General features: G+C 51.6%; 1 protein-coding gene across 1 annotated transcript in view; it reads left to right on the forward strand.

The window, feature by feature from the left end:
- The window catches only part of LOC140429052 (prolactin receptor-like), a 239,687-nt gene that overhangs the window by 157,230 nt on the left and 57,873 nt on the right, over positions 1-24,584 (forward strand). Inside the window, 1 exon segment of the mRNA XM_072515584.1 lies at positions 7,197-7,363. Within this exon segment, the coding sequence (XP_072371685.1) occupies positions 7,197-7,363 (167 nt within the window).

The following is a 24,584-nucleotide window of genomic DNA, read 5'->3' on the forward strand; positions in this document are numbered from 1 at the left end:
CGGAGTGTGTGTGTCAGTGAGTAACACCCGGAGTGTGTGTTACAGTAACACCCGGAGTGTGTGTGTCAGTGAGTAACACCCGGAGTGTGTGTGAGAGTAACACCCGGAGTGTGTGTGTCAGTGAGTAACACCCGGAGTGTGTGTGACAGTGAGTAACACCCGGAGTGTGTGTGTCAGTAAGTAACACCTGGAGTGTGTGTGACAGTGAATAACACCCGGAGTGTGTGTAACAGTAACACCCAGAGTGTGTGTGACAGTGAGTAACACCCAGAGTGTGTGTGACACTGAGTAACACCCGGAGTGTGTGTGACAGTGAGTAACACCCGGAGTGTGTGTGACAGTAACACCCAGAGTGTGTATGACAGTGAGTAACACCCGGAGTGTGTGTGACAGTAACACCCGGAGTGTGTGTGATAGTGAGTAACACCCAGAGTGTGTGTGACAGTGAGTAACACCCAGAGTGTGTGTGACAGTAACACCCGGAGTGTGTGTGATAGTGAGTAACACCCGGAGTGTGTGTGTCAGTGAGTAACACCCAGAGTGTGTGTGACAGAGAGTAACACCCGGAGTGTGTGTAACAGTAACACACAGAGTGTGTGTGACAGTAACACCCGGAGTGTGTGTGACAGTAACACCCGGAGTGTGTGTGACAGTGAGTAACACCCGGAGTGTGTGTGACAGAGAGTAACACCCGGAGTGTGTGTGATAGTAACACCCGGAGTGTGTGTGACAGAGAGTAACACCCGGAGTGTGTCTGACAGTGAGTAACACCCGGAGTGTGTGTGACAGTGAGTAAAACCCAGAGTGTGTGTGACAGTGAGTAACACCCGGAGTGTGTGTGACAGTGAGTAACACCCGGAGTGTGTGTGACAGTAACACCCGGAGTGTGTGTGTCAGTGAGTAACACCCGGAGTGTGTGTGACACTAACACCCGGAGTGTGTGTGTCAGTGAGTAACACCCGGAGTGTGTGTTACAGTAACACCCGGAGTGTGTGTGTCAGTGAGTAACACCCGGAGTGTGTGTGACAGTAACACCCGGAGTGTGTGTGACAGTGAGTAACACCCGGAGTGTGTGTGACAGTGAGTAACACCCGGAGTGTGTGTGACAGTGAGTAACACCCGGAGTGTGTGTGACAGTGAATAACACCCGGAGTGTGTGTGTCAGTGAATAACACCCGGAGTGTGTGTGACAGTGAGTAACACCCGGAGTGTGTGTGACAGTGAGTAACACCCGGAGTGTGTGTGATAGTGAGTAACACCCGGAGTGTGTGTGACAGTGAGTAACACCCGGAGTGTGTGTGTCAGTGAGTAACACCCGGAGTGTGTGTGACAGTGACACCCAGAGTGTGTGTGACAGTGAGTAACACCCGGAGTGTGTGTATCAGTGAGTAACACCCGGAGTGTGTGTGACAGTGAATAACATCCGGAGTGGGTGTGATAGTGAGTAACACCCGGAGTTGGTGTGACAGTGAGTAACACCCGGAGTGTGTGTGTCAGTGAGTAACACCCGGAGTGTGTGTGACAGTAACACCCAGAGTGTGTGTGACAGTGAGTAACTCCCGGAGTGTGTGTGATAGTGAGTAACACCCGGAGTGTGTGTGACAGTGAGTAACACCCAGAGTGTGTGTGACAGAGAGTAACACCCGGAGTGTGTGTAACAGTAACACCCAGAGTGTGTGTGACAGTAACACCCGGAGTGTGTGTGACAGTAACACCCATAGTGTGTGTGATAGTGAGTAACACCCGGAGTGTGTGTGACAGAGAGTAACACCCGGAGTGTGTCTGACAGTGAGTAACACCCGGAGTGTGTGTGATAGTAACACCCAGAGTGTGTGCGACAGTGAGTAACACCCAGAGTGTGTGTGACAGTGAGTAACACCCAGAGTGTGTGTGATAGTGAGTAACACCCGGAGTGTGTGTGACACTGAGTAACACCCGGAGTGTGTGTGACAGTAACACCCGGAGTGTGTGTGACAGTGAGTAACACCCAGAGTGTGTGTGACAGTAACACCCAGAGTGTGTGTGACAGTGAGTAACACCCGGAGTGTGAATGTCAGTGAGTAACACCCGGAGTGTGTGTGACAGTGAGTAACTCCCGGAGTATGTGTGACAGTGAGTAACACCCGGAGTGTGTGTGACAGTAACACCCGGAGTGTGTGTGACAGTGGGTAACACCCGGAGTGTGTGTGGCAGTGAGTAACACCCGGAGTGTGTGTGACAGTGAGTAACACCCAGAGTGTGTGTGACAGTGAGTAACACCCAGTGTGTGTGTGACAGTAACACCCGGAGTGTGTGTGAGTGTGAGTAACACCCGGAGTGTGTGTGACAGTAACACCCGGAGTGTGTGTGACAGTGAGTAACACCCAGAGTGTGTGTGACAGTGAGTAACACCCGGAGTGTGTGTGACATTAACACCCGGAGTGTGTGTGTCAGTGAGTAACACCCGGAGTGTGTGAGACACTAACACCCGGAGTGTGTGTGTCAGTGAGTAACACCCGGAGTGTGTGTTACAGTAACACCCGGAGTGTGTGTGTCAGTGAGTAACACCCGGAGTGTGTGTGAGAGTAACACCCGGAGTGTGTGTGTCAGTGAGTAACACCCGGAGTGTGTGTGACAGTGAGTAACACCCGGAGTGTGTGTGTCAGTAAGTAACACCTGGAGTGTGTGTGACAGTGAATAACACCCGGAGTGTGTGTAACAGTAACACCCAGAGTGTGTGTGACAGTGAGTAACACCCAGAGTGTGTGTGACACTGAGTAACACCCGGAGTGTGTGTGACAGTGAGTAACACCCGGAGTGTGTGTGACAGTAACACCCAGAGTGTGTATGACAGTGAGTAACACCCGGAGTGTGTGTGACAGTAACACCCGGAGTGTGTGTGATAGTGAGTAACACCCAGAGTGTGTGTGACAGTGAGTAACACCCAGAGTGTGTGTGACAGTAACACCCGGAGTGTGTGTGATAGTGAGTAACACCCGGAGTGTGTGTGTCAGTGAGTAACACCCAGAGTGTGTGTGACAGAGAGTAACACCCGGAGTGTGTGTAACAGTAACACACAGAGTGTGTGTGACAGTAACACCCGGAGTGTGTGTGACAGTAACACCCGGAGTGTGTGTGACAGTGAGTAACACCCGGAGTGTGTGTGACAGAGAGTAACACCCGGAGTGTGTGTGATAGTAACACCCGGAGTGTGTGTGACAGAGAGTAACACCCGGAGTGTGTCTGACAGTGAGTAACACCCGGAGTGTGTGTGACAGTGAGTAACACCCAGAGTGTGTGTGACAGTGAGTAACACCCGGAGTGTGTGTGACAGTGAGTAACACCCGGAGTGTGTGTGACAGTAACACCCGGAGTGTGTGTGTCAGTGAGTAACACCCGGAGTGTGTGTGACACTAACACCCGGAGTGTGTGTGTCAGTGAGTAACACCCGGAGTGTGTGTTACAGTAACACCCGGAGTGTGTGTGTCAGTGAGTAACACCCGGAGTGTGTGTGACAGTAACACCCGGAGTGTGTGTGACAGTGAGTAACACCCGGAGTGTGTGTGACAGTGAGTAACACCCGGAGTGTGTGTGACAGTGAGTAACACCCGGAGTGTGTGTGACAGTGAATAACACCCGGAGTGTGTGTGTCAGTGAATAACACCCGGAGTGTGTGTGACAGTGAGTAACACCCGGAGTGTGTGTGACAGTGAGTAACACCCGGAGTGTGTGTGATAGTGAGTAACACCCGGAGTGTGTGTGACAGTGAGTAACACCCGGAGTGTGTGTGTCAGTGAGTAACACCCGGAGTGTGTGTGACAGTGACACCCAGAGTGTGTGTGACAGTGAGTAACACCCGGAGTGTGTGTATCAGTGAGTAACACCCGGAGTGTGTGTGACAGTGAATAACATCCGGAGTGGGTGTGATAGTGAGTAACACCCGGAGTTGGTGTGACAGTGAGTAACACCCGGAGTGTGTGTGTCAGTGAGTAACACCCGGAGTGTGTGTGACAGTAACACCCAGAGTGTGTGTGACAGTGAGTAACTCCCGGAGTGTGTGTGATAGTGAGTAACACCCGGAGTGTGTGTGACAGTGAGTAACACCCAGAGTGTGTGTGACAGAGAGTAACACCCGGAGTGTGTGTAACAGTAACACCCAGAGTGTGTGTGACAGTAACACCCGGAGTGTGTGTGACAGTAACACCCATAGTGTGTGTGATAGTGAGTAACACCCGGAGTGTGTGTGACAGAGAGTAACACCCGGAGTGTGTCTGACAGTGAGTAACACCCGGAGTGTGTGTGATAGTAACACCCAGAGTGTGTGCGACAGTGAGTAACACCCAGAGTGTGTGTGACAGTGAGTAACACCCAGAGTGTGTGTGATAGTGAGTAACACCCGGAGTGTGTGTGACACTGAGTAACACCCGGAGTGTGTGTGACAGTAACACCCGGAGTGTGTGTGACAGTGAGTAACACCCAGAGTGTGTGTGACAGTAACACCCAGAGTGTGTGTGACAGTGAGTAACACCCGGAGTGTGAATGTCAGTGAGTAACACCCGGAGTGTGTGTGACAGTGAGTAACTCCCGGAGTATGTGTGACAGTGAGTAACACCCGGAGTGTGTGTGACAGTAACACCCGGAGTGTGTGTGACAGTGGGTAACACCCGGAGTGTGTGTGGCAGTGAGTAACACCCGGAGTGTGTGTGACAGTGAGTAACACCCAGAGTGTGTGTGACAGTAACACCCGGAGTGTGTGTGAGTGTGAGTAACACCCGGAGTGTGTGTGACAGTAACACCCGGAGTGTGTGTGACAGTGAGTAACACCCAGAGTGTGTGTGACAGTGAGTAACACCCGAAGTGTGTGTGACATTAACACCCGGAGTGTGTGTGTCAGTGAGTAACACCCGGAGTGTGTGTGACACTAACACCCGGAGTGTGTGTGTCAGTGAGTAACACCCGGAGTGTGTGTTACAGTAACACCCGGAGTGTGTGTGTCAGTGAGTAACACCCGGAGTGTGTGTGAGAGTAACACCCGGAGTGTGTGTGTCAGTGAGTAACACCCGGAGTGTGTGTGACAGTGAGTAACACCCGGAGTGTGTGTGTCAGTAAGTAACACCTGGAGTGTGTGTGACAGTGAATAACACCCGGAGTGTGTGTAACAGTAACACCCAGAGTGTGTGTGACAGTGAGTAACACCCAGAGTGTGTGTGACACTGAGTAACACCCGGAGTGTGTGTGACAGTGAGTAACACCCGGAGTGTGTGTGACAGTAACACCCAGAGTGTGTATGACAGTGAGTAACACCCGGAGTGTGTGTGACAGTAACACCCGGAGTGTGTGTGATAGTGAGTAACACCCGGAGTGTGTGTGACAGTGAGTAACACCCAGAGTGTGTGTGACAGTAACACCCGGAGTGTGTGTGATAGTGAGTAACACCCGGAGTGTGTGTGTCAGTGAGTAACACCCAGAGTGTGTGTGACAGAGAGTAACACCCGGAGTGTGTGTAACAGTAACACCCAGAGTGTGTGTGACAGTAACACCCGGAGTGTGTGTGACAGTAACACCCGGAGTGTGTGTGACAGTGAGTAACACCCGGAGTGTGTGTGACAGAGAGTAACACCCGGAGTGTGTGTGATAGTAACACCCGGAGTGTGTGTGACAGAGAGTAACACCCGGAGTGTGTCTGACAGTGAGTAACACCCGGAGTGTGTGTGACAGTGAGTAACACCCAGAGTGTGTGTGACAGTGAGTAACACCCGGAGTGTGTGTGACAGTGAGTAACACCCGGAGTGTGTGTGACAGTAACACCCGGAGTGTGTGTGTCAGTGAGTAACACCCGGAGTGTGTGTGACACTAACACCCGGAGTGTGTGTGTCAGTGAGTAACACCCGGAGTGTGTGTTACAGTAACACCCGGAGTGTGTGTGTCAGTGAGTAACACCCGGAGTGTGTGTGACAGTAACACCCGGAGTGTGTGTGTCAGTGAGTAACACCCGGAGTGTGTGTGACAGTGAGTAACACCCGGAGTGTGTGTGTCAGTGAGTAACACCCGGAGTGTGTGTGACAGTGAATAACACCCGGAGTGTGTGTAACAGTAACACCCAGAGTGTGTGTGACAGTGAGTAACACCCAGAGTGTGTGTGACACTGAGTAACACCCGGAGTGTGTGTGACAGTGAGTAACACCCGGAGTGTGTGTGACAGTAACACCCAGAGTGTGTATGACAGTGAGTAACACCCGGAGTGTGTGTGACAGTAACACCCGGAGTGTGTGTGATAGTGAGTAACACCCGGAGTGTGTGTGACAGTGAGTAACACCCAGAGTGTGTGTGACAGTAACACCCGGAGTGTGTGTGATAGTGAGTAACACCCGGAGTGTGTGTGACAGTGAGTAACACCCAGAGTGTGTGTGACAGAGAGTAACACCCGGAGTGTGTGTAACAGTAACACCCAGAGTGTGTGTGACAGTAACACCCGGAGTGTGTGTGACAGTAACACCCGGAGTGTGTGTGACAGTGAGTAACACCCGTAGTGTGTGTGATAGTGAGTAACACCCGGAGTGTGTGTGACAGAGAGTAACACCCGGAGTGTGTGTGATAGTAACACCCGGAGTGTGTGTGACAGAGAGTAACACCCGGAGTGTGTCTGACAGTGAGTAACACCCGGAGTGTGTGTGACACTGAGTAACACCCAGAGTGTGTGTGACAGTGAGTAACACCCGGAGTGTGTGTGACAGTGAGTAACACCCGGAGTGTGTCTGACAGTGAGTAACACCCGGAGTGTGTGTGACAGTAACACCCGGAGTGTGTGTGACAGTAACACCCAGAGTGTTTATGGCACTCGGTAATATTTGGACATTTGAATCTCCTTCCTGCCCTCACAGTTCAACCTGATCCTCCGATCAACGTGAGTCTGGAAATGGAGTGTGTGTGACAGAGAGTAACACCCGGAGTGTGTGTGATAGTAACACCCGGAGTGTGTGTGACAGAGAGTAACACCCGGAGTGTGTCTGACAGTGAGTAACACCCGGAGTGTGTGTGACAGTGAGTAACACCCAGAGTGTGTGTGACAGTGAGTAACACCCGGAGTGTGTCTGACAGTGAGTAACACCCGGAGTGTGTGTGACAGTAACACCCGGAGTGTGTGTGACAGTAACACCCGGAGTGTTTATGGCACTCGGTAATATTTGGACATTTGAATCTCCTTCCTGCCCTTACAGTTCAACCTGATCCTCCGATCAACGTGAGTCTGGAAATGAAGGCGAGACAGGGAAAACCGTTCCTCTGGATTCAGTGGTCTCCGGATATGTTGGCTGACGTCCAGTCTGGTTGGTTGACCCTGAGGTACCAGTTGCGCCTTGCAGCCTCCGAGGTGTCCGAATGGGAGGTAGGGGCTGTTCTCACTGTCTCTCCACCCCTGTGATCCTTCACCCTCTGTTCCTCCACTGTGGCTTGATGCTTGTGTGGGTAATTAGATGCAGTTAAATAGAATAATTCCATTTGATAATCTCCGCTTTCTTTGCTTGGAATGTCTCTTCTCTCTCTGGACTGTCCACAGCATTCCGACAGTGCAGAAGGAGGTCATTCGGTCCATCGAGCCTTCACCAATCCTCTCAAAGATCAGCCTGGCCAGGCGCCACTCCCATCGCCCGGTCCCCATAACCCCACCTAACCTGTCCAGCTTTGGACACTAAGGAGCACACAGCACTGTCCTTAAGCCCTGACCATTGTCTACTATCCCTTTCTCTGTCCCAGCACTCACTGGGACCGTGGGGGCAAAGTGCGAGTTCCCAGTCATGTGCGGGTTTCGAGTCTTGGATTATGGTCACTTTATCTCATTATCTCTATGTAGTTTCATTCTTTAATAAATAGTTAATTTATTAATCTGCCCAGTGGCCTCCCATCTATCATGATAGTACATTGGCGACGAGGATTAGCCTTGCTGCTGTTACGGAAATTGGGTGAGTGGACCCACCCCGTGTGAAAACCTGTCCGTCGAAGTAAACTCATTGTGCAGTCCACAAGTGACAATGCCCTTTTTGGAAAATTAGAACCATTCGACCCCCACACGGAATAAATGCTTTATGTTGAATAAGTGCTTTATGTTGAATGGCACCGTTACTTATTCAAGGTAAATGCAATTGACAGCAGAGGAATAGCAAAGGTAATCCTCCTAGCTGCCTGCAGGGGTCCCACTTACAACCTGATTAGGAGTCTAAAGTCCTCAAACCTCCCTGCCTCCAAAACACGTGAGGATCTGGTAGAGTTAATTCCAGGACATCCCCACCCGAATCCCTCGATAATAATGCAGTGTTACAAATTTAATTCGAGGACAAGGGCCACGGGGGGAAATGATCACGGTGTTCATGGTGTGCGTGACACAAACAGCTGAATAATGCAAGTTTGGGTCTGCACTCAATGACATGTTGAGGGACAGGTGAGTCTGTGGTTAGCAGAGACAGAGATTAACTTCAAGAAGGCATTAGAGGTCATTCAGATTGTGGAAAACGGCAAAAGGCGGGGGGGGGGGCGGGGGGGGGCGGGGGGGAGGGGGGGGCGGGGGGGGGGGGGCGTTGGGGTTGCAGAGCAAGCAGGCCCCTAGGTTTGGTGGGAATCTATCACAGTCATGACACCAGAGACAATGGCGCAGAAACCATTGCTCAGGGCAAAAGAGAGCGCAGCGACCTTGGTCCACGAACCAGGAGCGATAAAGAATGTGACCGGTGAGGGGGGCATGATCTCCAGGAGAGATGTACATTCAGGAAGGCCACATGTGAAGCCTGCAGCAGAATGGGCACATCAGAAGCAAACGCAGGACTATTCAGTAAATAAAAACTCCAACTTCAGTGACCAGTGCTGAGAATTACTCTGAATATGAAGCTGAGGAATACGGTTGGAACAGTATCAAAGTGGGCAATTATGATTGTGGTGATAGTAAATAGTCAGCCACCTGGCCTCTACTACAGTTGTAGGTGAGAAAGTGTAAACTGGGCTGGAAAGCACACACTGGGTTTAGTGCACAGTCAAATCCTGCCCCACTGCATCCCGAGACACAACACAATTACATTCTCAGAAAAATACCCAAGTGTTTGGCTCTTGGCTGCCCATTAATTACAGTCACCTGGTTTGTAAATGTGATCAGAATGACTGTTTATTTATAACAAGAGTTGTGACGGGTCTCTGACCCCTCCCACCCAGGCATTGCCCTCTTCCAGACCCTTCCATCAGGCAGAAGGTACAGAAGTCTGAAGACCCACACATCCAGACATAGGAACAGCTTCTTCCCCACAGCTACAAGACTCCTCAACGACTCCCCCTCGGACTGATCTGTTCCCTGTAAGAACACTATTCACAACGCCCTATGCTGCTCTGGCTCATGTTTTTGCTTTGTGTGGCCCCTTGTTCCGCACTGTAACCAATCATTGTTTGTCGATGTACCATTTGTCAATGTTCTCTGTTAATTATTCTTTTGTCTACTGTGTACGTACTGTGTACGTTCCCTCGGCCGCAGAAAAATACTTTTCACTGTGCTTCGGTACATGTGACAATAAATATCAATCAATCAATTAATAATGGAATCTGCAGCAAATACAACTGGTTAACTATTATCTAATTCCTACTCCCCACTTTAACTTGCCCCCCAACATCTATGTGGTATTATCATAAATATCAGCATGTAGTGTTGAGAGTAGCCACTAGATGGAGCTGCAGATACAACTATATAAAGCTGCGATGCTAGACCTCAGGGGAAGAGTGTGTGCAGGAGATAGCTAGGGAAGGTCAGAACAGCAGATAGTGCGAGTAAAGTTAGATTATAGTTTATACCAGTGGTGAGATTAGCAGTAGGTGAGTGTAGTTAGATGTTAATGATCAATTCTGTATTCTTAAGGACTAAGTGACGAATCCCAGCTTAGTAGTGTAAATAAAATTATAGCTTTGTTTAAGTTGAAAGCTAGTCTGTGGGCTTTGGGAACACTACAACCGTCCTGAAATAAGCAACACCACTCGCTATCACACACGCACACAAACACAGAGGGGGAGAAAGGGGTAAAAATGAACATAAGTAAAAGAGAAAAAGAGTGTGTTTCAAATGACTGTTTCCAACCTTACTCCTGTTCCGACTTTGCTCCTTTAGATTCATTTGTTCAGGTTCTCCGCAGCTCCAGGAATACAGAACTCACAGCCTTTCTAGAGAGAGCATGGAGGAGAGAGAGAGAGAGAGTCCGTGTCCCTGTGCTCCCAGGGCCAACTGAGCTCCTCGGGACTCACGCCACTGGGACAGGATTCAATCACCACCTGTGGAATAGGGAGAGAGAGGAGTTGAACACGTGGCTACAGGGATGGTGCAGGAGGGAGGGTTTCGGATACCTGGATAATTGGGGCTCATTCTGGGATAAGTGGGACCTCTACAAACGGGATGGTCTACACCTGGACCAGAGGGGTACCAATATCCTGGGGGGGGGGAATTTGCTAATGCTCTTCGGGAGGGTTTAAATTAGTTCAGCAGGGGCTTGGGAACCTGAATTGAAAATGAAAATGAAAAATGAAAATCGCTTATTGTCACAAGTAGGCTTCAAATGAAGTTACTGTGAAAAGCCCCTAGTCGCCACATTCCGGCGCCTGTTCGGGGAGGCTGTTACGGGAATATACAGTATACAGGAGGTTGAGATTCGTGAGGTCATGAGTAAGGTTTCAAGGTCGCAGGAGTGTACCGGCAGGCAGGAGTTCTTTGAGAAGGTGACCAAACAGGTGGATGAGGGTAAAGCAGTTGATGTGGTGTATATGGATTTCAGTAAAGCGTTTGATAAGGTTCCCCATGGTAGGCTACTGCAGAAAATACGGAGGCATGGGATTCAGGGTGATTTAGCAGTTTGGATCAGACATTGGCTAGCTGGAAGAAGACAGAGAGTGGTGGTTGATGGGAAATGTTCAGCATTAAACATGGAGTTTAGTTGCTAGTGGTGTACCACAAGGATCTGTTTTGGGGCCACTGCTGTTTGTCAATTTTATAAATGACCTGGAGGAGGGCGTAGAAGGATGGGTGAGTAAATTTACGGATGACATTAAAGTCGGTGGAGTTGTGCACAGTGCGGAAGGATGTTACAGAGGGACATAGATAAGCTGCAGCGCTGGGCTGAGAGGTGGCAAATGGAGTTTAATGCAGAAAAGTATGAGGTGATTCATTTTGGAAGGAGTAACAGGAATACAGAGTATTGGGCTAATGGTAAGATTCGTGGTAATGTGGATGAGCAGAGAGATCTCGGTGTCCATAAACATAGATCCCTGAAAGTTGCCACCCAGGTTGAGAGGGTTGTTAAGAAGGCGTACGATGTGTTAGCTTTTATTGGTAGATGGATTGGGTTTCGGAGCCATGAGGTCATATTGCAGCTGTTCAAAACTCTGGTGCGGCCGCATTTGGAGTATTGCGTGCAATTCTGGTCGCCGCATTATAGGAAGGATGTGGAAGCATTGGAAAGGGTGCAGAGGAGATTTACCAGAATGTTGCCTGGTATGGAGGGAAGATCTTATGAGGAAAGGCTGAGGGACTTGAGGCTGTTTTCATTAGAGAGAAGAAGGTTAAGAGGTGACATAATTGAGGCATACAAGATGATCAGAGGACTGGTTAGGGTGGACAGTGAGAGCCTTTTTCCTCGGATGGTGATGTCTAGCACGAGGGGACATAGCTTTAAATTGAGGGGAGATAGATATAGGACAGATGTCAGAGGTAGGTTCTTTACTCAGAGAGTAGTGAGGGCGTGGAATGCCCTTCCTGCAACAGTAGTGGACTCGCCAACACTAAGCGCATTCAAATGGTCATTGGATAGACATATGGACGATAAGGGAATAGTGTAGACGGGCTTTAGAGTGGTTTCACAGGTCGGCGCAACATCGAGGGCCGAAGGGCCTGTACTGCGCTGTAATGTTCTGTGTTACCGGGCAGAGTACGGCCTTTTGGGCCAATTCATTACCAGCAGCCAATCAATCGAACTGAGGCCCGGCTCCTCACGCCACCTCTGGTGCTGAAACTTCTGAATCTCCTGTTCAAACTAGCAGAGACTCACAGAGTGCTCTCTGCTGTAACTTCTGAATTCCTCATTCTCTGCGCTGCTGGTCTTCAAGGCGCATGTCCATCAATAATCCATGGATCAAAAATATTAATGGCAAAATAAAAGGAAGGTGAACTAAGAGAATAAACAGGAAGGACCCTTACAGGGTCCAGCCCCCAGAGTTAAGAAGCAGGTTAGCCACGTACACGGGATAAGCATGAAGAATCCTCGGAATGACCATGAAGCCTGACAGAATACGAGAAGGTTTTTGAAAATGAATTAGGCAGGATGCAGGACCTTAAAGCAAAGATTTATGTGGATCCAGAGGCCGTGTCCAAGATTTTCAGAGCTCAACCTGTCCGTAAGGCGTTTGATAAGGTTCCCCATGGTCGGCTCATGAAGAAAGTAAGGAGGTGTGGGATAGAGGGAAATTTGGCCAGTTGGATCAGTAACTGGCTATCACATAGAAGACAGGGGGTGGTGGTGGATGGAAAATTTTCATCCTGGAGACCAGTTACCAGCGGTGTACCACAGGGATCAGTGCTGGGTCCTCTGCTATTTGTGATTTTTATCAATGACTTGGAGGAGGGGGCTGAAGGGTGGGTCAGTAAATTTGCTGATGACACCAAGATTGGTGGAGTAGTGGATGAGGTGGAGGGCTGTTGTAGGCTGCAGAGAGACATTGATAGGATGCAGAGCTGGGCCGAAAATGGCAGATGGAGTTTAACCCTGATAAGTGCGAGGTGATTCATTTTGGTCGGACAAATTTGAATGCGGATTACAGGGTCAACGGCAGGGTTCAGAGGAATGTGGAGGAACAGAGAGATCTTGGGGCTCATGTCCACAGATCTCTGAAGGTTGCCACTCAAGTGGATAGAGCCGTGAAGAAGGCCTACAGCGTGTTAGTGTTTATTAACAGGGGGCTTGAGTTTAAGAGCCGTGGGGTTATGCTGCAACTGTACAGGACCCTGGTGAGACCTCATTTGGAGTATTGTGTGCAGTTCTGGTCAGCTCACTATAGGAAGGATGTGGAAGTATTGGAAAGGGTGCTAAGGAGATTTACCAGGATGCTGCCTGGTTTGCAGGATAGGTCTTATGAGGAAAGGTTGAGGGAGCGAGGGCTTTTCTCTTTGGAGCGGAGGAGGATGAGAGGCGACTTAATAGAGGTTTATAAGATGATGAGGGGGATAGATAGAGTGGATAGAACATAGAACATAGAACGATACAGCGCAGTACAGGCCCTTCGGCCCACGATGTTGCACCGAAACAAAAGCCATCTAACCTACACTATGCCATTATCATCCATATGTTTATCCAGTAAACTTTTAAATGCCCTCAATGTTGGCGAGTTCACTACTGTAGCAGGTAGGGCATTCCACGGCCTCACTACTCTTTGCGTAAAAAACCTACCTCTGACCTCTGTCCTATATCTATTACCCCTCAGTTTAAAGCTATGTCCCCTCGTGCCAGCCATTTCCATCCGCGGGAGAAGGCTCTCACTGTCCACCCTATCTAACCCCCTGATCATTTTGTATGCCTCTATTAAGTCTCCTCTTATCCTTCTTCTCTCCAACGAAAACAACCTCAAGTCCATCAGCCTTTCCTCATAAGATTTTCCCTCCATACCAGGCAACATCCTGGTAAATCTCCTCTGCACCCACTCCAAAGCCTCCACGTCCTTCCTATAATGCGGTGACCAGAACTGTACGCAATACTCCAAATGCGGCCGTACCAGAGTTCTGTACAGCTGCAACATGACCTCCTGACTCCGGAACTCAATCCCTCTACCAATAAAGGCCAACACTCCATAGGCCTTCTTCACAACCCTATCAACCTGGGTGGCAACTTTCAGGGATCTATGTACATGGACACCTAGATCCCTCTGCTCATCCACACTTCCAAGATCTTTACCATTAGCCAAATATTCCGCATTCCTGTTATTCCTTCCAAAGTGAATCACCTCACACTTCTCTACATTAAACTCCATTTGCCACCTCTCAGCCCAGCTCTGCAGCTTATCTATATCCCTCTGTAACCTGCTACATCCTTCCACACTATCGACAACACCACCGACTTTAGTATCGTCTGCAAATTTACTCACCCACCCTTCTGCGCCTTCCTCTAGGTCATTGATAAAAATGACAAACAGCAACGGCTCCAGAACAGATCCTTGTGGTACTCCACTTGTAACTGAACTCCATTCTGAACATTTCCCATCAACCACCACCCTCTGTCTTCTTTCAGCTAGCCAATTTCTGATCCACATCTCTAAATCACCCTCAATCCCCAGCCTCCGTATTTTCTGCAATAGCCTACCGTGGGGAACCTTATCAAACGCTTTGCTGAAATCCATATACACCACATCAACTGCTCTACCCTCGTCTACCTGTTCGGTCACCTTCTCAAAGAACTCGATAAGGTTTGTGAGGCATGACCTACCCTTCACAAAGCCATGCTGACTATCCCTGATCATATTATTCCTATCTAGATGATTATAAATCTTGTCTCTTATAATCCCCTCCAAGACTTTACCCACTACAGACGTGAGGCTCACCGGTCTATAGTTGCCGGGGTTGTCTCTGCTCCCCTTTTTGAACAAAGGGACCACATTTGCTATCCTCCAGTCCTCTGGCACTATTCCTGTAGCCAATGATGACATAAAAATCAAAGCCAAAGGTCCAGCAATCTCTTCCCTGGGCTCCCAGAGAATCCTAGGATAAATCCCATCAGGACCCGGGGACTTATCTATTTTCAGCCTGTCCAGAATTGCCAACACCTCTTCCCTACGTACCTCAATGCCATCTAATCTATTAGCCTGGGGCTCAGCATTCTCCTCCACAACATTATCTTTTTCCTGAGTGTATACTGACGAAAAATATTAATTTAGTATCTCGCCTATCTCTTCAGATGGATGTTCAGAGACTATTTCCTCAGGTGGATGTAGCTGTACAAGGGGGCATAACTGTAAGGTTCAGGGTGGACGATATAGGAGGGATGTCCGAGGTAGGTTCTTTACTCAGAGAGTGGTTAGGGTGTGGAATGGACTGCCTGCTGTGATAGTGGAGTCGGACACTTTAGGAACTTTCAAGCGGTTATTGGATAGGCACATGGAGCACACCAGATTGACAGGGAGTGGGATAGCTTGATCTTGGTTTCGGACAATGCTCGGCACAACATCGAGGGCCGAAGGGCCTGTTCTGTGCTGTACAGTTCCATGTTATATGTTCTATGCAATGCCTTAAATGAGAAGGTTGAGTCTGAACTCAATTGACTGGAAGAATTAGGTATCATAAAAATTGTACAGTTCTCGGAGTGGGCAGCTCCAATCGTGCCAGTGGTGAAGCCAGATGGAACCACCAGAATATGTGGGGATTACAAGCTAACTGTGAATCAGGCAGCCAAACTGGACCGCTACCCAATACCAAGAATTTATTGCCCATCTCTAATTGCCCTTGAGGGGTTAAGAGTCAACCACATTGCTGTGGGTCGGGAGTCCCATGTATGCCAGGGTAAGGACAGCAGATTTCCTTCCCTAGAGGACATCAGTGAACCAGTTCTTACAACAATTGACAATGGTTTCATGGTCATCATGAGAATTTTAATTCGAGATTTTTATTGAATTCAAATTTCACCCCGGGTACTGAGAGCATTACTCTGGGTCTCCGGATTACCAGTCCAGTGACAATACCCACTACGCCACTGCCCCTTTGGTGAAGAGCTACTTACTGAGGACGTGGCTGCTGGCGTCTGTGCCAAGGTCACAAAGTGTAACTGAGCCAAAATACATTGAGGCTCACAGTTAAACTCACACTTTGGTCGACCAAACCAGTGAGATGCTGAAAATGAGGTTCTGGTGCCCGGACCAGAAACCCTGCAATACAATCTGCAGAAGCGGGGCCATGAATCACTGTCGCCTGCTGCGCCCTTCACAACCTGGCACGGCTATGGGGGGGCACTCCCTGATTAGGAGATGGAAATGAAAATGAAAATCGCTTATTGTCACAAGTAGGCTTCAATGACGTTACTGTGTGTGGTGAATGTATTCACGATAGTATAAACTGTCTGTATAGTACTGTGGCCTATGACCAGGAAATGGTATTACGATCTACCACCATGTATTGTACAGGAGCCCCGGTGGTCTCCATCTCTGTCTCCCCCCCCCCCCCCCCCCCCCCCCGCCCCCCCCCCCCCCTCCCTCCCAGGGCTGTATATAGACCTGGCCACCTGTGGGCGGCACTCATTGTTACTGAACTCACAGGCAGGCAAGTTCTCGGTTAATAAAGCCTCTGTTCATTCGTTCTCATTGTCTTGCTGTGAATTGATGGTACAACAATTTATTAACCGAAGACATCACTATGGAAACCGCTCTAAAGCCTGATAAACTCGACCTCGACGCATAAGTAACAGAAGCGAAGGAGATCTTCTCGCACTGGCTCCGCTGTTTTGAGGCCTACCCCGACTCCTCTGAAACGCCTCCCTCTGACGCCATCGAATCTCCGTGATGATTGAGAAAACCGCTACGTACGATGCGGCTGTCGCGACGCTGAAGGAGTGTTTTGTGAAGCCTGTAAACGAAGTGTTCGCGCGGCACCTTCTCACTACCCGCTGTCAATGCGCCGGGGAATCGCTGGACGGGTACCTGGAGAACCTGACCCTACTCGCCAGGAACTGCAACTACCAGGATGTGACGGCCGAGGAGCTCATGAAGCTGCAGATCCGGGACACCTATGTGGCTGGGGTCCGGTCTAACTACGTCAGGCAGCACCTGCTGGAAAACGGGGCCTCGGACCTGCAGGACACGGTAAAACGAACCACCTCGTTAGAGGTGGCCTACCAGAGCCTCAGCGCGTTCCCCGCAGACCCAGCCAACCCCTCGTGGGCACCACTGATGCGGCCCTCACCAGGTCCGACTACATCACAGGCTTGTGCCGCGCGGCTGCCCGTCCAGACCGGGGGTCCGCCGTGCTACTTCTGCGGCCAGGGCCCACACCCCCGGCAGCGTTGCCCAGCCCGCACCGCGACGTGCAGCAACTGCGGCAAAAAGGGACATTTTGCCAGAGTCTGCCTGGCCAGGCATAAAGCCCCAAAGTCAAAAGCTCACCAGGTTTGATCCACGGAGTCACAGGCCCACAGACCCCGCAATGTGGCTGCGTGTCGGCCGGGAACGCCCTCTTCAGACGCGTCATCCGCCTCGCGGAACTCGTGGGGGCGGCCATCTTGTGACTCCGATACCTCCGACCACGCAGGCTACCCGCAGGTGGGCGCAGTCACCCTCGACCAGTCGTAACCTCCCGCAGCTGGGCGCAGTCACCCTCGACCAGTCGTAACCTCCCGCAGCTGGGCGCAGTCACCCTCGACCAGTCGTAACCTCCCGCAGCTGGGCGCAGTCACCCTCGACCAGTCGTAACCTCCCGCAGCTGGGCGCAGTCACCCTCGACCAGTCGTAACCTCCCGCAGCTGGGCGCAGTCACCCTCGACCAGTCGTAACCAAAGCATCTGAAAAATTCCATGATGGTCGTCCGGGTCAACGGGCACGAGACCCCCTGTCTTTTCGATTCTGGGGGCACGGAGAGCTTCGTCCACCCCGACACGGTTAGGCGCTGCTCCCTCCAACTCTACCCCGCGTCCCAGACAATCCCCCTTGCCTCCGGATCCCATTCGGTGTAGATCTGGGGGTACTGTAACGCAAACCTCGCGATACAGGACTCAGAGTACACCCAATTTAAACTGTGCGTCCTCCTTCACCTCTGCACCCCGGACTGCCTGGACTGGACTTCCAATGCAGTCACCGAAGTCTGACCCTAAAGTTCGGCGGACCCTTACCCCCCTCACGGTATGTAGCCTCGCGGCCCTTAAGGTCGCCCCCCCCCCACCACCGCCCCCCCTCTTCGGGTACCTCACCCCCGACTGTAAACCCGTCACCACCAGGAGCCGGCGGTAGAGTGCCCAAGACATGACTTTTATCAAGTCAGAGGTCCAGCGTTTACTGGGAGAGGGGGGTCATCGAGGCTGGCAACAGCCCCTGGAGGGCGCAAGTGGTCGATGTCAGGACCGGGGAAAAGAATCGGATGGTTGCGGACTACAGCCAGACCATTCTGGCTACGTTTGCCGATGATACAAAGATAGGTGGAGGGGCAGGTAGTATGGAGGAGGTGGGGAGGCTGCAGAAAGATTTAGACAGTTTAGGAGAGTGGTCCAAGAAATGGCTGATGAAATTCAACGTGGGCAAGTGCGAGGTCTTGCACTTTGGAAAAGTGGACTATTTTCTAAACGGTGACAAAATTCATAATGCTGAAGTGCAAAGGGACTTGGGATCCTAGTCCAGGATTCTCTAAAGGTAAACTTGCAGGTTGAGTCCGTAATTAAGAAAGCAAATGCAATGTTGTCATTCATCTCAAGAGGCTTGGAATATAAAAGCAGGGATGTACTTCTGAAGCTTTATAAAGCATTAGTTAGGCCCCATTTAGAATACTGTGAGCAATTTTGGGCCCCACACCTCAGGAAGGACATACTTGCACTGGAGCGGGTCCAGCGGAGATTCACACGGATGATCCCAGGAATGGTAGGCCTAACATACGATGAACGTCTGAGGATCCTGGGATTATATTCTTTGGAGTTTAGGAGGTTGAGGGGAGATCTAATAGAAACTTACAAGATAATGAATGGCTGAGATAGGGTGGATGTAGGGAAGTTGTTTCCATTAGCAGGGGAGACTAGGACCCGGGGGCACAGCCGTAGAATAAAAGGGAGTCACTTTAGAACAGAGATGAGGAGAAATTTCTTCAGCCAGAGAGTGGTGGGTCTGTGGAATTCATTGCCACAGAGGGCGGTGGAGGCCGGGACGTTGAGTGTCTTTAAGACAGAAGTTGATAAATTCTTGATTTCTCGAGGAATTAAGGGCTATGGAGAGAGAGCGGGTAAATGGAGTTGAAATCAGCCGTGATTGAATGGTGGAGTGGACTCGATGGGCCGAATGGCCTTACTTCCGCTCCTATGTCTTATGGTCTTAAAATTACTTGAATCACTTATTTATAAAAATATGTCACTCCTGTCCCATTTGAAGGTGGTTTGACCTGTAAACTGCCCCCTTATGTCCCTGAAAATGCCCCTGCAAGCCCCATCTTCCCAGGGCCCCATCTTCCCAGGGCCCCATCTTCCCAGGGCAATCAGATTGATACTAAATAGCATCCGTGCCCGGGAGGGGAGGGGTGGGGGACTATAATTGGATCAAAATAAACCTTGTACTGTAATTTCTACTTTCATCTCTGCGTTCTGCATCCCACGGATTCAACACCCACAATACAGCCCAGCGCAGCCCCACAATACAGCCCAGCGCAGCCCCACAATACAGCCCAGCGCAGCCCCACAATACAGCCCAGCGCAGCCCCACAATACAGCCCAGCGCAGCCCCACAATACAGCCCAGCGCAGCCCCACAATACAGCCCAGCGCAGCCCCACAATACAGCCCAGCGCAGCCCCACAATACAACCCAGCGCAGCCCCACAATACAGCCCAGCCCCACAATACAGCCCAGCGCAGCCCCACAATACAGCCCAGCGCAGACCCACAATACAGCCCAGCGCAGCCCCACAATACAGCCCAGCGCAGCCCCACAATACAGCCCAGCGCAGCCCCACAATACAGCCCAGCGCAGCCCCACAATACAGTGCGTCCCCAACTATGCGGACAAAGCCCGCCCACTTATTAAAGCCACAATATTCCCCCTGACGGCTGAGGCCCACCTGGCCTTCAGCCGCATCAAGGCCGATATCACTAAGGCCGCAATGCACGCGATGCATCAGACATCGCCCTGGCCGCCACCCTCAACCAGGCGGGCAGGCCAGTAGCCTTCTTTTCCCGAACCCTCAACGCCTCCGAGATCCGACACTCCTCTGTCGAGAAGGAAGCTCAAGCCATAGTGGAAGCCGTGCGGCACTGGAGGCACTACCTAGCCGGTGGGAGATCCACCCTCGTCACCGACCAGCGGTCGGTCGCTTTCCTGTTTAACAAAGCACAATGGGGCAAAATAAAAAATGACAAAACCTTGAGGTGGAGGATCGAACTCTCCACCGACAATTACGATATCAAGTATCGTCCTGGGGAGCTCAACGAGCCCCCAGATGCCCTGTCCCGTGGCACATGACCGACTTTGGGCTATCCACGATGTCCTCTGTCACCTGGGGGTCACCCGGCTTACCCACTTGATTAAGGCCCGCAATCTGCCCTTCTCCACCGAGGAGGTCAGGGCCATGACCAGGGACTGCCCAGTCTGCGCGGAGTGTAAACCGCACTTCTACCGGCCAGACAAGGCCCGCCTGGTAAAGGCCTCCCGGCCCTCTGAGCGCCTCAGTATTGACTTCAAAGGGCCCCTCCCCTCCACCAACCGCAATATATACTTGCTCACCGTCATTGACGAGTACTCCCGCTTCCCCTTCGCTGTCCCTTGTCCCGAAATGATCTTGGCCACCGTTATAAAGGCACTGCACAGCATCTTCACCCTGTTTGGTTTCCCTGCCTACGTCCACAGTGACCGGGGCACCTCGTTCATGAGCGATGAGCTGCGTCAGTACCTGCTCAGTAAGGGCATCGCCTCGAGCAGGACTACAGGCTGCAACCCGCAGGGAAACGGGCAGGTGGAGAGAGAGAACGCGACGGTATGGAAGGCCGTTCTTCTTGCCCTCCGGTCTAGAAGTCTCCTGATTCCCTGCTGGCAGGAGGTCCTCCCCGACGCCCTCCACTCCATTAGATCACCCCTCTGCATGGTAGGGGTCAGGGGTGTAGCGTCCGCGCGCCACTGAAGGGATCCCGCTAAGATCCAGGTGAACATGAAAGTTGTCTTCACCTTTCCGTCTTTCTGTCTTTTTCTTCCTTTGGGGTTCCTGAGGTTCCGGAGGTCTATGGGCACAAGCATAATATCTGTTATTATCTTGCTTAAGATCTCGTATGTCTGTCTGTCCTTTGTTGCCAATTACCCATTATGATTGGTCACCATCTGTGACTCCCTCATTTTATTTAAACCAAATATTTGGGACAAGACATCCGAGAAAAATACTGACATAGTGCGAGCTGTCTCGCAGCCTGTGCGATCTACCATCCTAGTGTTTGAGGATGTAAATAGCATTTGGGAGCAACCTAAGGGTTGCCAAAAACAAACAAAAGAATTTTGAATGTAACGAGCCAAAATGGGGTGCGTATGGTCCGCAGCGGGTAAGAAATGGGTAGAATCCCCGGGTAGGACGGTGACCAGTGCCGTTTATGCTCTACCCGAGCGTAGCTGACCAGAGGGGGGTCCTCAGGCAGGGCGGGGACCAGTGCCGTTTCTCCACTGCCTGAGCGACCAGCAAGAACGGTGTCATAATATACACCAGTACATTATGGTGCAGACACACACTGATGGACACACAGTGGGACCAATCAACATACACAACACCGCAGCCAATCACCAGTGAGAGCACACGCACTATAAAGACAGGGGACAGGAGAGTTCCTGCTCATTCTAGTAGCAGCCAGCTCGGAGCACAGAGCTCACAGCCTGCAACACAGACATTCACCATGTGCTGAGTGCATCACCTGGTTAGGACTAGGCTAGGGTCAACAGTTAAAGCTGGTATTGCATTTACCCACAGTTCAAGTATGTTAATTTAGTTAACCTTATAATAAAATAGAGTCGCACCACTTCCAGTGTTGGTGACCTGTTTGTGATCCACAACACCCAACACATCATGGTACAAGGAGTGGCTGCATACTAGCACTTCTGAGACCCACCTGCAACTAATCAGCATTCCGGCATCCTGAAGTATGGAGAACATCATCCCGCCGCCGCCGCTCCGCATCGCCGGCAATCTCGGGGTCAATTGGAAGATTTTTAAACAGCGCTTCCAGCTCTTCCTCGAAGCCACGGACAGGGAGAAGGCCTCGGACACCAGGAAGGTTGCTCTGCTCCTCTCCACGGCCGGGCAACACGCCATCCACATCTTCAACTCCCTCACATTCGCAGACGACGAGGACAAGACAAAGTACAAACGGTTCTCCTCAAATTCGATCCCCACTTCAGCATAGAGGTCAATGAAAGCTTCGAAAGATACCTGTTCCAGCAGCGCTTGCAGGGTCAGGACGAGCCTTTCCAATCCTTGTTAACACACCTCCGCATCCTTGCGCAGTCCTGCGGCTACGGACCCACCTCCGACTCCATGATACGCGACCAGATCGTATTTGGTGTTCTGTCGGACCCCCTGCGTCAGCAGCTCCTCAAAATTAAGCAACTCACCCTAGCGACTGCCATCGAGACCTGTGCCCTGCATGAAAATGCCACCAGCCGGTACTCCCATGTACAGGCGGCTGAAACGGCGCGGCAAGGTCCCCATGAGGCGGGACGGGTCCAAACAATTGAACACCTCCAAGGCTGCAGCCTGGATGAGGGCGGCCATTCCGCGCGCTTTTCGCGGCCTCCCGCTTGTACGCGCCAAACGAGGGGACGGTGACGTGGAGGAACGTGATGCGCAGGCGCGCACCATGCAGGACTGCACCACACATGCACGGTGGCGCAACGAGCGTACTGACATCACGATGTGCGGCAACTGTGGCTCCGCCCATTTAAAGCAGCAATGTCCTGCAAAATCACGACAATGCCTACGATGTGGCAGACTTGGCCACTGTGCTGCCTGATGTAGAGCAGCTCAGCCTGCCAATTCATATCGCTTCAGACAGCCTCGCAGGAATGTTCGGGAAATTCAACCCACGGTCACCGAGTCCGATTCCGACTTCCCGCAAATCAGTGACACCGAGGACCCGAGGGAGCCTTTTCAAGTCGCTGTTATAACAAAGAACAGGCTGTCCCCGAATCAAAACCACCAGCCGCTGTCGGTGCACAGCGTTGATCCAGACGACGAGTGGTGTGCCACCCTGACGGTCAACCGACCCCAGATACGATTCCGCCTGGACACTGGTACTTCCGCTAATCTCCTAGCGTGGTCAGCCTTTCAGACCCTTGGGGTTAAACCAACCATTCTTCCGTCGACCTGCCAACTAGTGGACTACAATGGCAACGTCATTCCTGCTACCGGTTCATGCCAACTCGAAGTGACGCACAACTCGCGAAAAGCCATCCTTCCCTTCGAGATCGTGGGCTCCTCGAAGGACTCTCTGCTAGGCGCACAGGCGTGCAAACTCCTAAACCTCGTTCAACGAGTACACTCTCTCTCTCCAGAGGACACGTCTGCCTTCCAGGATGCGGACTTCAGGGCGCAACTCAATGCCATCATCGACCAGCAACACAACATTTTCAAAGGCATGGGCACGCTTCCATACACATACAAAATCCTGCTCAAACAAGACGCCACGCCTGTGGTTCATGCACATCGCAGAGTCCCAGCACCCCTCAAGGACCGCCTCAAGCAGCAGCTGCAGGACCTCCAGGACCAAGGAGTGCTCTCCAGATTGTCGAGACCGGCCATCGCCCGCTGGTCAACATTATACTAAAAGACCGGAATGATATGACCCCTCGCCTCCAGCGCATTCTGCTTAAACTCCGGCGATATGATTTCCAGCTCCTATACACCCCGGGCAAGGACCTGATCATAGCCGACGTTCTGTCCAGGGCAGTCAACACCCCGTGTGACCCAGAGGGGTTTGTCTGCCAGGTTGACGCCCATGTGGCCTTCACGGCCTCCAATCTGCTGGCCACGGATGAACGCCTTATCCACATTCGCCGCGAGACTGCGGCTGACCCCCATTACAGCGTGTCATGCGCCACATGACGGATGGGTGGCTCAAGGGTCAATGCCCGCGGTTCTACAATATCAGAGACGATCTGGCGGTAGTCGATGGTGTCCTCCTGAAGCTGGACCGCATCGTGATCCTGCACAGCATGCGCCAGCTCGTTTTGGAACAGCTACACGAGGGCCACCTTGGTGTGGAGAAGTGCCGCCGACGGGCCCGAGAGGCAGTGTACTGGCCCGGCATCAATGAGGACATCGCCAACACAGTGCTCAACTGCCCCACTTGTCAGCGGTTCCAGCCGGCCCAACCACGGGAGACCCTACAGCCCCATGAGTTGGTCACGTCCCCTTGGTCTAAGGTCGGCATTGACCTGTTCCATGTGCTCGGCAGGGACTATGTTCTGATTGTAGACTATTTTTCGAACTACCCGGAGGTCGTACACCTGCACGACATCACATCATCGGCGGTCATCCGTGCCTGCAAGGAGACCTTTGCTCGTCACGGCATCCCACTCACTGTGACGTCGGACAATGGCCCCTGCTTCGCGAGCCAGGAATGGTCCAACTTTGCCAGGCGGTACAACTTTGTGCATGTGACATCCAGTCCCCTGCACCCCCAGTCCAATGGCAAAGCGGAAAAGGGCGTCCACATCGTCAAACGGCTCCTCTGCAAGGCTGCCGTTGCAGGATCCGACTTCTACCTCGCCCTGCTGGCCTGTCGTTCGGCCCCACTCTCCACGGGCCTGTCGCCAGCCCAGCTGCTCATGGGTCGCACCCTCAGGACCACGGTGCCATCCATTCACGTCCCAGACCTCAACCACGTTCTGGTCCTTCAGCGGATGC

The sequence above is a fragment of the Scyliorhinus torazame genome, chromosome 9, assembly GCF_047496885.1.
Source record: "Scyliorhinus torazame isolate Kashiwa2021f chromosome 9, sScyTor2.1, whole genome shotgun sequence".
In the NCBI taxonomy this organism is placed as follows: domain Eukaryota; kingdom Metazoa; phylum Chordata; class Chondrichthyes; order Carcharhiniformes; family Scyliorhinidae; genus Scyliorhinus; species Scyliorhinus torazame.